Source organism: Mobula hypostoma, chromosome 23 (assembly GCF_963921235.1).
Source record: "Mobula hypostoma chromosome 23, sMobHyp1.1, whole genome shotgun sequence".
In the NCBI taxonomy this organism is placed as follows: domain Eukaryota; kingdom Metazoa; phylum Chordata; class Chondrichthyes; order Myliobatiformes; family Myliobatidae; genus Mobula; species Mobula hypostoma.
In genome coordinates, this window is record NC_086119.1 from 45,726,461 (window position 1) to 45,740,841 (window position 14,381).

The 14,381-nt window shown below is 39.6% G+C and overlaps 1 protein-coding gene across 2 annotated transcripts in view; it reads right to left on the bottom strand.

Moving 5' to 3' along the window:
* Positions 1-14,381, bottom strand: part of dtx2 (deltex 2, E3 ubiquitin ligase) — a 66,999-nt gene that overhangs the window by 29,637 nt on the left and 22,981 nt on the right. The window contains exons 3-4 of one of the 2 annotated variants that reach the window (XM_063031377.1): positions 9,058-9,116; positions 1,156-1,311 (exon numbers count right to left, since the gene is read on the bottom strand). In XM_063031377.1, coding sequence (XP_062887447.1) covers positions 1,156-1,311; positions 9,058-9,116 — 215 coding nt within the window. The remainder of the gene's footprint in view (positions 1-1,155; positions 1,312-9,057; positions 9,117-14,381) is intronic. The other variant, XM_063031378.1, reaches the window with a different exon arrangement.

A 14,381-nucleotide genomic window follows, 5' to 3' on the forward strand; every position in this document is an offset into this window, starting at 1 on the left:
GGATTTGTTTCGTTGGGTCATTTTGACTACAGTAACCTTTCCCTTAGAAAGGACTTCTCGTCAATTTAAAGTTATGTCAGCTTTCCCACTTTAAATTAGTATCACTGGAGCCATGGGGTTATGACTGAGAAGCTCAAATTATTTCTTGCCTGAGCATTTTTTTTAAAATTGTCAATGTTTCAAAACTTCCCCCAAGAGACTTTTCTTCACGATGAGCCCAGATAAACGTTGGCAAAATATTGCACCACAGATGGACCATGGTTGAATTTAGAACTCCAACTATAAAAGAGCTATGATTTACCACAGTAATTGTAATGTGATGAATTCAAAGTACATGCACCAAAAAGAATAAATCTCATGTTGCATGGAATCAAAATGTAGTTTCTATAATTGAAATCTGTATAAAGCAGCTTGCATGTTGATTTGGATAAATTATGTAATGAGAAAATCTGATAAGTGCAGAAACTCAAGACCACAAATACTTATAGTATACTTATATACTTACTATACAAACTTACCTTAAATATTCAACATCCAAATAATTACACAGTTAAAAAAACAACAGCCATTTACTCAAGGGGTTGGGAAAACACTATCAGCAAAATAATACACTGAATTCAATGCAAGTGAAAAGGTGGGCTTAATGTCAACACTGGATGTAATCTGCAACGCATTTTAATTAAAATTGCCTGAGAGACTTGGAAAGAAATAATTAAACAAAAATAAGCATTTTGATCTTCAAACTTAATGCTGTTAACGTGCAAACATTTGAAACCAAGATGAAGTTTTGGTATTTTCAGTGCCATACAGGCATTATTAGAATTGCATTTGATTGACAATGAAGTAACATGTGACATTGAACCTTTCCATCATTTTAATTCCAGATTATAGTGTTATAGAAATAATTGTTTTATTACAATAATTGCATTTAAAATTCACTAACACAACTGGTCTGATGCCTGAAATCTCCCTCTTTAGTCCCAAAAACTGCACCAGCAAATATTATTAAATGTTAGAACCATTTCAATTATAGGTTTGAAGCAAAATATAAGAAAACAGAAAAAAACCATGCCATACCAAGGTTAAAACTTTTCCCACTGGGCAAAAGAAAACAGATCAACATTGGAAGTAAATAGGAAATCTTATTTTAACTACCTTTTCTGGACACTTTCTTCGATCTCTTAAATGATTTATCTCGGGCAGTGCTGAGTTTTTTATCCCTTTTTCTCGAGTCAGCATTGTCTACGGGTTTAGTTGCGCGGGTGAAGCACACAGGCAGTCCAGCAGCACACATCAGAATTGCGGTCATGCCTAAAGATTCAGTGGTCATCATCAGCATGCACAGGGGGAATGGTGTGTAAAAGAAAAACAAAATAGAGCACACAAAAGTAAATTAAAAAAGGAACCAGAGGAAATAAAAGAAAGTCAACAGAACTGAAAAATCAAATTCACCAAGTGACAAAATTAATTCATGACACAAAAAGTGGAAGTAAAATTAGTCTGACATTCCAGGCCCCTTCACCTCACCAGTGATTTGAAAGAGACTAAGTGAACAAAACCCCACTGAATAAGTAGACAAGCCTGTGTGGATACCAGGGCAACAGCAGCAGAAACAATGGGATACCATTTTAGCTGGGAAATCCTGGCTCAGATAAGAGCTTTAATGCAACACAGATATAGCTCTAAATAAAATAACTACATAGAATTTGCAATAAAATATAAGCATCAATGTCTAAGGAAGTTGAATATTCAAAATTCTCAAAGCACTGTGGCTTGTATCCCTTTCACATGGCATGGCATTCATTTTTTTAAAAAAAATCAATGTCTTCATCCTTTATATTCAGCGTGGGAGCTCCCTGTAGGACTGTTCCCACACCCTTGCTCAATTAAATTTGCAATTGAAAATTAATTGGTCATGATTATGTAGTTGAGGGGTCATTTGGAAGAATTTTCTCTCAAATTTCTTTCAGATTTTTCACACCTGGAGCAAATTCCTACAAAGGTTTAATTTCTGAATGTTAATGTTTGAAGAAGATTTTCCCTACTTTTTGTGTATCCTGCTACTGTGATGCAATATGTACATAACTCAAGATGTAAAGTCAGTAACTATAGAAGCAGAGAAGGGTGAACAGGATTCCTACAAAGTTCAGCTAAGCAAATTAAGATCGTTTTTTTTAAAAAAAAACACAAACCACTGCTTTCAAACTTAACTCTTAATCTCTGAAAGTCAGTTCTCAAAATCTGAAGGGTCCACCACTGCTTCCACTGAAGTGGCACTCTTAACGCAGCAAGTATCTCAGTGTTTCACACAAACATTATCAAATTATCTGATATCTAGCACAGGCAGATGATCAAAAACTTAATCAAAGTTTGACTTTAATGGGTATCTTTCATGGAAGAATACAAGTAATTTTCGGGAGGAAATTTCAGATCTTATGGCCTTGGTATCCAAAGGCTCTGGCACCAGTGATAAGTCATGGACAAAGACTACCACAGACTGAGTGTCCACTGCAAAGAACTGAAGATTATGCAGGAATTGTCAAAATTGAATTGTCAAGTCTATCTACTGTTTAAGAAACAATCCAGGCATGGAGTCCTTCCAATGAACCAAAATCAAACATGCAAAAATCAGGGTATTCAGGTATATGGTTATGCTAGGGTATTATTGTAACTTGGTCATTAAAATATTGTCTTTATGAAATTGACTGCAAAAAACTAGAACACAAATGTTTAAGCTTCCAGCTTTAGAATTAAAGAAGTGGAAGGAAAAAAATATCAATAAAATTTGACGGAAGCTTGTTTACGGTAGCAAAATTCATCTGGCTAATGCTGAGGCTCTGACTTTACAGTAATTTGTTTTTATCACAAGAACCTGACAAGGAAAAGGTTGAGACAGTGACCACTGTCTAACACTCTTCAGCCAGCATATTGACAATGGAAGGGTTGAAGACTACAAGAATACTGCAATCCACAGTCAGTCCAAAATGTTCATGGCAATGTATGTGAAAACTAAACATTTATTTTTTGGTTATCCTGACCCTGTAGGTTTATGGTTGAATCATTAAAATTTGCAGCTTCTAATTTAACAGATGCACCAATGAATCATGGTATGTTTAAACTTACCACTTGCAATGTTAGTTGGAGGAAGATTCTAAAGCAACTGAGCACATCAGTGTAGCAGCTAATTGATTTAATCTGATGAGGTTATTGAAGGACTAAGCACATTGCAAGTATCCTTTGATCTGATCAATGAGACCTCCATTACTTGGAGAAGATGCTATGAAGTGTAAAGGGAACTGATTCAAATGTAACGGGAACATTGTATTGGGAAGATTGGAAATGGACACAGTGACTAGATTGTCTTCTGCTAGTATAAACTAATGTATCTCTGGCTACTTGCATCACATTAATAACACATCAAGCCCTAATGTTGCAACAGAATCATCTGGACTACTTTATGGTGTTACTATAAGTACTACCAAACAAACTTGTATTGCACATTTTCTAGTAATTATTCAGCTTTACTTTCAGATACTGGTCATCTTACTTGTACACTATTAAAAATGAAGTTTATTGATCATTCACATCATTTCTAAATGGCATAGTTGAATAGTTAAATTGTAAACAAATATTTAATACAAACACAAATCTGGTTTGACAATTCCCTGACACTGAATTGCATCTTACCATCTTAAGCCAAAATCTAATGATGCACAATGGATCATAAAATCAGTGAATCAAAAAAAAGGAATGCTTACAACGATTGAGCTGCTGCTTCAGAAAACTTAGTGATAGATTTTACATTGGGAACTATCTATAATTGCTTCTGTAGTGAAATAGGAATTCTTTATTATTTGAATTAAATAAATTGAATTATTCTAAATTTCTACTTTTCCTGCAAATTCCTTCTTGCAGCCATAGTTTATGTTTCCCTGGCTCAATAGCAAGAGTCTTTAAATTCCATTTCATGAATATTCAGTATTTTCAGTGACTTTTTGATAAATTGCTCAATTTAGGAATGGGGGTTGGGTGGGAAGTCACAGACCTCTAGAATATCTGTTTTAAGACACCACTTATTTAATAGACTGCCAGGTTTAAAGCTTTCTACAAGCAGGCAACACAAAAAGTAGCAAACTGATCAACAAGTTCAGTAATAAATAACTAATGGAATTTTTCAATCGATTTCATTTAAAAAATCAGCAGGAATGCCTATGTAGCAAATTCAAGTGGAGACTGTAGTAAAAGCGTAATAAAATATATTTTTAAGCAGTTGATAGCATCATCAAACATTCTAAAATTTAGCACAGACCAAATTCAATGCAAGGCACCAATAAATTCTTAATCCAGGCATTCCTGCCTTATAAATAGATTTTATTGCCCACATTTCCCATATCCTTCAGTCCCAGTAAGGTTGATAGTGAATTTTATTGTTTAGGTTCACCTTCAGTAGAAACTGGACTGAAATCATTTAGGCTCCTGCCTTTAGGAGACCAGTTACAAAAAGGTGATGCACTTCCTATCTCTTCTTCACTTGCTCTTATGACATTACAAATTCATACCGAGTTTAAATTTAGTCTTCGAGAATGAAGGTTAAGTCAGTTAGGAGGTAGGTCTTTCATTGAAACCCCAATTAGTATATAAACTGACACTAAACATTTTCCAGTTTCATTCGATGGGTCAGAAAAACAACACTGAATACTAAGCTCAAAGTTATCAGAATCAGGTTTAATATGACTGGCATAAAGTATGTTGCAAAATGTATTGTTTTGCTGCAGTACATAGTAAAAAGTATAAATATAAAAAAGTTAAATTTAGTGAAAAGAAAGGGGATTAGTGAGGGTAGTGTTTATGGGTTCATTATCCATTCAGAAATTTAATAGTGGAGGGGAAGAAGTTGTTCCTGAAACATTGAGTGTGCACCTTCAGGCTCCTGCACCACCTCCTTGATGGTAGCGATAAGGGCATGTCTTGAGTGATGAGGGTCCTTAATGATGGACGCCACCTTCTTGTGGCATCACTGCTTGAAGATGTCCTGGATGTTGGAAGGTTTAGTGCCATGGTGGAGATGGCTGAATTTGCATTGGCTCTTCCATACCAGATGGTGATACAACTAGTTAGAATGCTCCCCACAGTACATCTGTAGAAATTTGAGCGTCTTTGGTGACACACCAATTCTCTTCAAACTCCTAATGAAATATATTCACCATCTTACCTTCTTTGTAACTGCATCAATATGTTGGGCCCAGGATAGATCTTCAGAGATGTTGACACCCAGGAACTTGAAATTGCTCCTTCTTTCTACTGCTGATCCCTTGATAATAACTGATGTGCTCCCTCAACTCGCCCTTCCTGATTTACAATCAATTCCTTGGTCCTACTGACGCTCCATGCAAGGCTGTTGTTGCGACACCACTCAACCAGCTATCTTGCTCCTGTATGTCTCCTCGTCACCGTCTGAAATTCTGCCAACATAGTGGTTGTAAAATTTATACTGTAGACGGTGCTTGAACTGTGCGTAGCCACAAACTCATGGGTGTGAAGAGAGTTGAGTTGTGGACTAAACACGCATCCATGAGGTTCTCCAGTGTCAACTGTCAGTGAGATGTTATTTCAGATCTACACAGACTGGTCTCCTGGTGAGGAAGTCAAGGATCCAGTTGCAGAGGGAGGTACAGAGGCCCAGGTTTTGGAGCTTGTTGATTAGACCAGAGGGCATAATTGTGTTGAAAGCCAAGCTGTAATCAGTAGATATTGCTATTGTCCAGGTCAACCAAGGTCAAGTGGAGAGCTATTAAGATTGCATCTACTGTAGACCTATTGTGCTGATAGGCAAATTGTAGCAGGTCCAAGTCCTTGCTTAGGCAGGAGTTGATTTGAGCCATGACCAACCTCCACTGTTCCCTCTAAGCTGCACAGGTGTGCAGCCTCACAGAGCCCTTGTTGCTACACAGCTGGAATTTTCTTTTATACAAAGTAATTATAATTGTTAATGAATATAATCCATAATTTTTCTAAATAAACATACCACAAACTTTATTCTGAAATATTTTAGAGTGTCAATGCATTTTCATTGTAACTTGAAACACTCACAACACTGTTAAAATTGAACAATAAACAATGGAAGTCAGAAGCTCACTGTTAATAAATAGTCAGCCTGCTGAACACAGACATTTTGATGCAAACTTAATCTGGACAGTGCTTATAGACAATGCAACACAAAATGCTGTAGGAAGTCAGCAGGTCAGGCAGCATCTGTAGACTCTTCAGGCTGAGACCCTTCTTCAGGACTGAAGGATGGGGGAAGATGTCAGAATAAAAAGATCAGGGGAGGGAGGGGCAAGAGGTTAGCTGGAAGATGATAGGTGAAGCCAGGTGGGTGGGAAAGGTTAACTGCTGGAGAAGGAGGAATGTGATAGGAGAAAGGGAAGGAGGGGGGAAACCAACAGGCCAGTGAGAAGAGATAAAAGTTCAGAGCGAGGAACTGGGGGGGGGGGGGTGGAGGAGAGAAGAGAAATAGAGAATTTGTTTTCCAGAAGGAGAAATCTACACTGACGCCATCATAGATGTGTAATAAAGGCAGATGAGAAAAGATTACAAAACACGAAAGATTTTCTTTGTTGTACTGCATTTCATCATACCGCTCAATATAAAATGTGATTTTTCAATATTCATAGTGTGTATATTAGAAAACAGTGCAGTACCAGTGACCCAGGTTCAATTTCCACCGCTGCCTATAAGGAGTTTGTACGTTCTCCCCACAGTTTCACCCAGGTGGTCCAGTTCCCTCCCATAGTGCAAAGACATACTGGTTGGTAGGTGAATTGGGCAGGCATTGTAAATTGTCCTGTCATTAGGCTGGGATTAATTTGGGGGATTGCTGGGCAGTGTGCCTCAAAGGGACGGACGGGCCTGTTCTGTACTGCATCTCAGTAACAGTGTAAAAATTTCCTGCTCAGAGCAATGGCTATTTTGTACAGCTGTGAAATAAAATTAGAGGTAACACTGTCTCTCAAAGCACTTCCAGTTGATTGGAGTGCCATTGTGATAGTTATTGAAGCACCAAACCCTTTTCTTCAGCACTGGTATGACTGTCACCCTTTTGAATCAGGTGGGGTCCTCCAACTGCAGCAGTGAGAGATTGAAGATGTCCCTGAATGCTCTTGCCAGTTCTCGGGCACAAGTTTTCAGAGCCCTACCAAGTACACCATCAGAGCCTGACAACTTGCGAGGGTTCACCCTCTTGAAAGGTGCTCTGAAATTGGTCTCCAAGGCAGAAATCACAGGGTCATCAGATGCCGTAGGGATTCATATTGATGTAGTTTTATTCTCCCTTTTACAGTGTATATAAAAGGCATTGAACTCATCTGGGAGTGAAGCATCACAGCTATTCACAACGTTAAATTTCACTCTGTAGTAACAAATGGCCTGCAAACCCTACCAGAGCTGGCGTTCATATAATTCCACCTCTAACCCCAATCAGAATTGTTATTTTTTGCTCTTAAAGTAGCCTTCCATTTTTGATTTCTTGAATTACCTGGATTTCTTGAATAGTCCTGGATCTCCGGTCTTGAATGTCATAGATCTAGCCTTCAGCAGACTATGAATCTTCTGATTCATTTACAGCTTTTGGTTGGGGTATGTCTGATATGTTCTTGAAGGACATACTCATCCACATAGGTCTTGTAGTCAGTAACAATGAGGGCATATTCATTCAGATTCAAACTGAGTCCCTGATTATTTAATCCATTGACTCAGAGCAGTCCTCCAAACACTCCTCTGCCTCCCTTGACCATATCTTCTTAGTCCTCAACATTGGCACTACGTTCTTAGTCTCTGCCCATACACCAGACGTAGAAGTACAGCCAGGTGATTGGACTTTCCAAAGTGTGGGCGTGGGTTAGCACGGTAAACGCTCTTGATGGTGGCCATGTGTGTTAGCTCCTCTGGTTCCACAGGTGATATGTTGATGGTAGTTGTTCAGATAGTTCATACTGGTCTGGTTGAAATCCCCCGCAATGATACAGAAAGCATCAGGGTGCAATATTTTATGCTTGCTGATTATAGAGCTTAGCTCCTCCAGTGCCTTAAGTGCACCACTACCAGGATGATGGGTTAAAACCCCCTCAGCAGATAAAAAGGATAACATTCAACTGCTAGATGTTCCAGGTTGGGTAAGCAGGACTGAGACAGAACTGCAATGTCTGTGCACCACGATGAGTTAATCATAAAGCATATCACCTCCTCTGCCTTTAAAAGACTGAGCTGTCCCATCTTTACAGAAAATGGTGAAGCCATCAAGTTGCAGTGCTACATCTAACATGATGGGGGAATAGCCCTGTTTCTGTGAAGCAATGCACACAGTAGTAGCTGATGTCTCACCAGTACAGCAATCTTGGTCTGAGGTCTTTAAATTTTCCAGAGACTGTACATTTACCAGCACAATAGTTGGAGTGGAGTGAAGCCTCTGTTTCAATTGTACCCACAGATTGGCTTGGCTTGGCTTCTGCTTTCTTAAAGGGGAAAAGCACTCACAACCAAAGTCTGCAGTCTGGGATCTGCCAGTGTTGAGTATTCAGATTTTCTTTAAAACGACTTAAAATGAGGTTGCACACATCGTGTGGCTGTGTCCATGGATATCAGCTGTAGTAGTCCTAAACAGGAATATCTAATGATTCCCAATGGAGCTGCATGCAGAGTCACTCCTTATCATAAATTATTTATACAAATTGATTACTTAAACATTAAAAGGCAACCCAGTCTGAGACTGTCCTTGACCAGCGTGTGCATATATTACACATACACACACACACAAAGTGATCAAAAAATCAAAAGAAATCATTGATCTCATTTTATTCCCTCCTCTCAATTTGCTAAAACCAACTTTAGCATCCCAGAGATTATCCTAATTGAATTTAGATGGCGCTGGTTAACATCAAGATACACGTGCACAATGTGAATTACTACTGCCATTTTCAACTTCTTGCAGAAGTTTTTTTTGATTTGGCTCTTTAGTTTTATTTAATATCTCTATATTTTAATAACATGTTAAACAATTACCTGCAAATGCTGGGAACACATTAGTCGGACCATTCAGCTGTATCGGTAATGCTGGAATGCTGGGAAAATGTGGAAAAAAATTCAAATTACTGCAATTGAACACAAACAATAATTCCTCCCAGTTGTGACTTATTATACTTTAAGAATACTAGATGACCAGGCACCCCAGTTTTAGTGATGGAAAAGTTATCAGCAGTTGCACAGTGAAAAGAGGACACCTGCATTTCTACAATGTCTCTCACATCCTCAAACCAACTGCTGTTAAGTAATTAAACACACACAGCAGGACGCTATGGTTGGTGTGACACAATTGCAGCTATGGTGTCAGAGTATGGAGTTCAATTCTGGCTCCTCTGCAAGAAGTTTGTACGTTCTTGTCGTGAATACGTGAGTTTCCTCCAGGTGCTCCAGTTTCCTCACACGGTGCAAAGACTTACCGGTTAGTAGGTTACACGGTCATTATAAACTGTCCTGCGATTAGGCTAGGGTCAAGTAGGTGGGTTGCTGGGTGGTGCGGCTCGTTGGGCTGGAAGGGTCCGTTCTGCCCTGTGTCTCTAAATAAAAGATCAGTAACGTGCTAATCTGTTTTAGTTGAGATACAAACTGTTGGCCAGGAAGGCTTCCTTGTGGTTGCTGGATCCACATATGATTTTTCCATATTTACAGTTAGTCTTTTGTCTTGAACAGCAGAACTTCTGGATGGTTGCGGGAGAGGTTAGCGTGGGGAATCAGGAAAAGGGATGTGTGGCTTTGAGCAATGATACACTGCAATGCAGCTAAACAGTATTGCAGACTGGACTGCACTGGATGGTCCAGCAAGATGCATATGATGCAGTTTATAAATTTTGATTGATCTCCATCTTGGCTCAAAATGCCGACTATTTATTCTCCCACCCCCAGTTTCCCCCCCACCCTCCATGACCTGCTGAGCTTCTCCAGCATTTTGTGTGTTGCTCAAGATTTCCAGCATCCGCAGAATCTTGTGATTGTAATTATAATGTCTTGTTTTAAATGTCAATCTGGCAGTATTGTGCTCATTATAAATCACTAGTTGTTTTTAAACATTCCAGATTATTTAAAGATTAAGAGGAGAAAGACTGAATTTAAATTCTAAAGTTGCCAAGGTGAGATCTGAATGCCGCTTTTTCAGTTAGTTAGCCCAGTCCTCTAGAATACTTGTCTGGCTGTAAACAGCGGCAGCAGCATTTCTTCACATTGGATTGAGATTAAATTGAGAAGTAACATTCATGTTTGTAAGTGATCTTGCACAATAGGCAATAAAGACAGATTCAGATTCTTCCATATATCACACTTCTAGCGAAATGAGTCATTTGTGTTAATAACCAACACAACCCAAGGATATGCTAGGGGCAGCCTGCAAGTGTTACCACACATTCTGGCACCAACATAGCGACAACAGCAACACAAGCCCTTTTCTTCCCTCCCACCCATTCACTCAAACTGCCCTCCAACCCCAGGAAACCCTACCGCTGGGCCGCCAGTAGCCTCACAGATATTGGGCCTCCAACACCCAGTGAACCTGCAGAACCAGGGCTTCAGCCATCAGGCCCCAAGCTCCACAGACTCGCTGACTTGTGTACCAAGGGAGTCACCAGTGCTCATGCCCCCTTCATTAGATAAAAATATTATCCAATGAAGAAAGCAGTGCTGTTAAGGAGAACCTATCCATGTGTGGTGGGTCAAAAAAGTTAATTGGAGGATAATTAAACCCAAAACAACCCATAACATATCCTGCATACAAAAATAATGAGCACAGAGGTACAGTAATTTCAAACAATACCAAACAGGTTATGCCAATCTTCCTCTCTCTCTCCCCCCCCCCGCCCCAAAATTCATTCACTTCACCTAACAGGGAGCATTATTGGAGAGTTCAATTATACATTGATCAGTTAACAAAAGATAAGCCCTTTACCTGGAGGAATGGTGACCAGAAACAGATAGTTAGTCCCATTATTCCTTCCTTGGACCATGAATAGAGAGGGTAAAGAAATGCTTCCATTCCTAACTGAGCTAGAAGCTAAATTGTTTGCTTAAAATGCCTAGTCCACTAGCTCAAGGTTTAATGCTTTGCCTCCAACTTTCCAGAACTAAAGCTCACACCCAGTGTGCATCAGCTGATCCTAGTTTAAAAATAGTTATCCAAGTTTTGAATAAATTTCACATCAAAGTAAAAAAAATGTACACATACATGAAAAAGGTGTATTTTGTGTTGGTTTGTGAGACTAAGACACAGCACATGCCAAACTTTGCTCACCAACCAGCTGTTGAACAGGCCAGTCCCAGGAGCTACTACATTTCCCTAATATTTCTAAACTGAGACCTCAATAGGACAGAAATGAAACATAAATACACATTAGACAAACTGCTCAAAGCCACAGAGACTAACCTGCCCTAATGAATTGTGTTAAATGTAATTTGCTTTTTCTACTAAAATTAAAAATAGTTTGCACAAACTATTAAGAGGGGACAAGTACTTGGCAAAGGAAAATCTTATGATTATAAAAACAATGTTTTTTTTGAAAATTTCTCATTGTGTTTTGGCATTTTCTAGCTCAATAAGCAAACAACCCCAGCTTTACAGCCATTTAGGTAATGGAAATTCACTCTTACAAAATTTGCAAAGCGCTATCCAGTTGCACTTTGAAATGCGGAATAAAATTAATCCTCACAGAATGTGTGTGAATATGTAGTAAATAAGCAAAATTCATTTATTTTTATTGATAGGTGTCCAGATAACAGCTGTGTGTTCTGGAAAATAACAATACAAACCATCTCAACCATGAGACACACGGTAGGAAAATTAGGCCATTCAGCACACTGAGTGCTCAACCAGTCCATTATGGCTTCTCAACCCCATTCTTCTCACTTCTCCCCAAAATCTTTGACACCCTTACTAATCAAGGACCTTTCGACCTCCGCTTCAAATATATCCAATGACTTGAACTCTACAGCTGCCTATGGCAATGAATTCCACAGATTCAGCACCCAATGGCTTAAGAAATTCCTCGTCTCCATTCTAAGGGAATGTCCTTGTATTCTGAGTCTGTGCCCTTTGGTGCTGGACTCTCCCACTATTTGAAACATCCTCTCCATCTCCATTCTAGGCCTTTTATTTTCTGGGATATGGCCTTATAATCATGCTCTATATATCTGAAATATTACTTACCTTCCTTTGTATTCAATTCACCTAGTAATAAATGTTATATTAGACTTCCCATTTACCTACTATACACACTTTACAAATCATGCCCCTCAAAGCTCTGGAATTTCTCACTTTTGGGATAATGCTTTTTCTAATTTTTCAGTTTCCCAAATGATATTCCACTTTGGTCACTCACATAACCTATCTGCATCCGTGCAGTCTTATTCGTCCTCTTCACAACTTTGCCACATCAGCAAAATTAGCAGACATGCCTTCTGTGCCTTGATCCAAATTAATCCAAAAATGCAAAAAGTTGATTCCTGTGGCACATATTACCAACCAGGAAAAGACCTACAAGACCATAAAATATAGGAGTAGGATTAGGCCATTTGGCTCCGCTGTTTCACCGTGGCTGATCCACTTTTTCTCTAAGTCCCAATCCCCTGCCTTCTCACCATATCCCTCGTGCCCTGACCAATCAAGAATCTATCAACCTCTGCTTTAAATATACATTAAAAACTTGGGCTCCACAGCTTCCTGTGGCAAAGAATTCCACAGATTTACCACTCTCGGGCTTAAGAAATTCCTCATCTCCATTCTAAAATGACACCCCTCTTTTCTGAAACTGTGTTCTCTTGTCAGAATCCCCCAAAGGAAATATTCTCTCCACATCCACTATCACCATTCAATAGGTTTCAATGATGTCACTCCTTGTTCTTCTGAATTCTAGTGAATACAGGCCCAGAGCAATCAAACGTTCTTCATATGACAACACATTTAAACCTAAACTCCCATTCTTGTTAGCAAGGCAATCATCTGTCCATGCCAATATCTTGCCATCTACACCATGATCTTTTCTTTTTCTACAATAACCTCTGACTGCTTGCATCATGGTCTGGTATGGCAATTTGAATGCACAGGAACAGAGCACGGCCTGGATGGTGGAGGCTCCCTGATGATGAATGCTGCTTTCCTACAACAATGCACCGTGTAGACATGCTCACTGGTGGGCGGGTTTTACCTGTGATGGACTCGGCCATACCCACTACTGTTTCTTTGTAACTTTTCCATACACAGACACTGGTGTTTCCATAACAAGGCCATAAGTCAACTAGTCAATACACTCTCCACCACAAATCTATAGAAGTTGATCAAAACTTTAGATGACATACTGAATCTTCGCAAACTAAGAAAGTAGAGCCGTGCTTTCTTCATAATTGCATTTGCATACTGGACTCAGGACACGTCCTCTGAAATGATAACACTGAGGAATTTAAAGTTGCTGACCATCTTCACCTCTGATCCTCTGAAGACTGGCTCATGGACCTCCAGTTTTCTCTTTGGTCTTGCTGACATTGAGTGAGAGTTGTTTTCAATCTCCTTCCTATGTGATGATTCAGCAAACTTGAATACGGCACTGGATTGTGCAAGCCTCAGTCATAAATATAAAGCGAGTAGAGCAGGGGGCTAAGCATACACTCCTGTAATGCAGCTGTGCTGATGGAGATTGTGGAGATGTTGCCAATCCAAATTGACGGGGGGGTCTGCAAGTGAGAAAAATTGAGGATCCAGTTGCACAAGGAGGCACTGAGACCGCGGACTTGAAGCTTATGGATTAGTTTTCAGGGGGTGATAGTACTGAATGGCAAGCTGTAGTCAAAGAAGAGCATCCTGATGTATGCACCTTTGTTGTCCAGATACTCCAAAATTCAATAAAAGGATAATGAAATGGCACCTGCTGTTGACCTGTCATGACAGTAGGCAAATTAGATTGGATCCAAGTGGCTTTTCAGGTAGGAGTTGGTATGTTTCATCATTAACCTCTCTCTCAAAGCACTTCACTGAATACAAGTGCTACTGGATGATAATCATTGAGGCAAGTTGTCACGTTCTTTTTAGGCTCTGGTAAAATTGAAGCCTGCCTGATGCAGGTGGTGACCTCAGACTACCAAAGGGAGGGGTTAGAGATATTGGTGAACACTCCAGCCAATTGATCAGCACAGGCCTTTAGTACTCGGGCAGGTAACTCCGCTGGGCTGGATCTCATTTGTGGATTCACCCCCCAAAGGATGCTCTCATATCAGCTTCAGGGACTGAAATCACAGGGTCACTGGGGGCTGTCAGAGTTTGTAAAGGTGCCTCCATGTTTTGATGGTCAAAA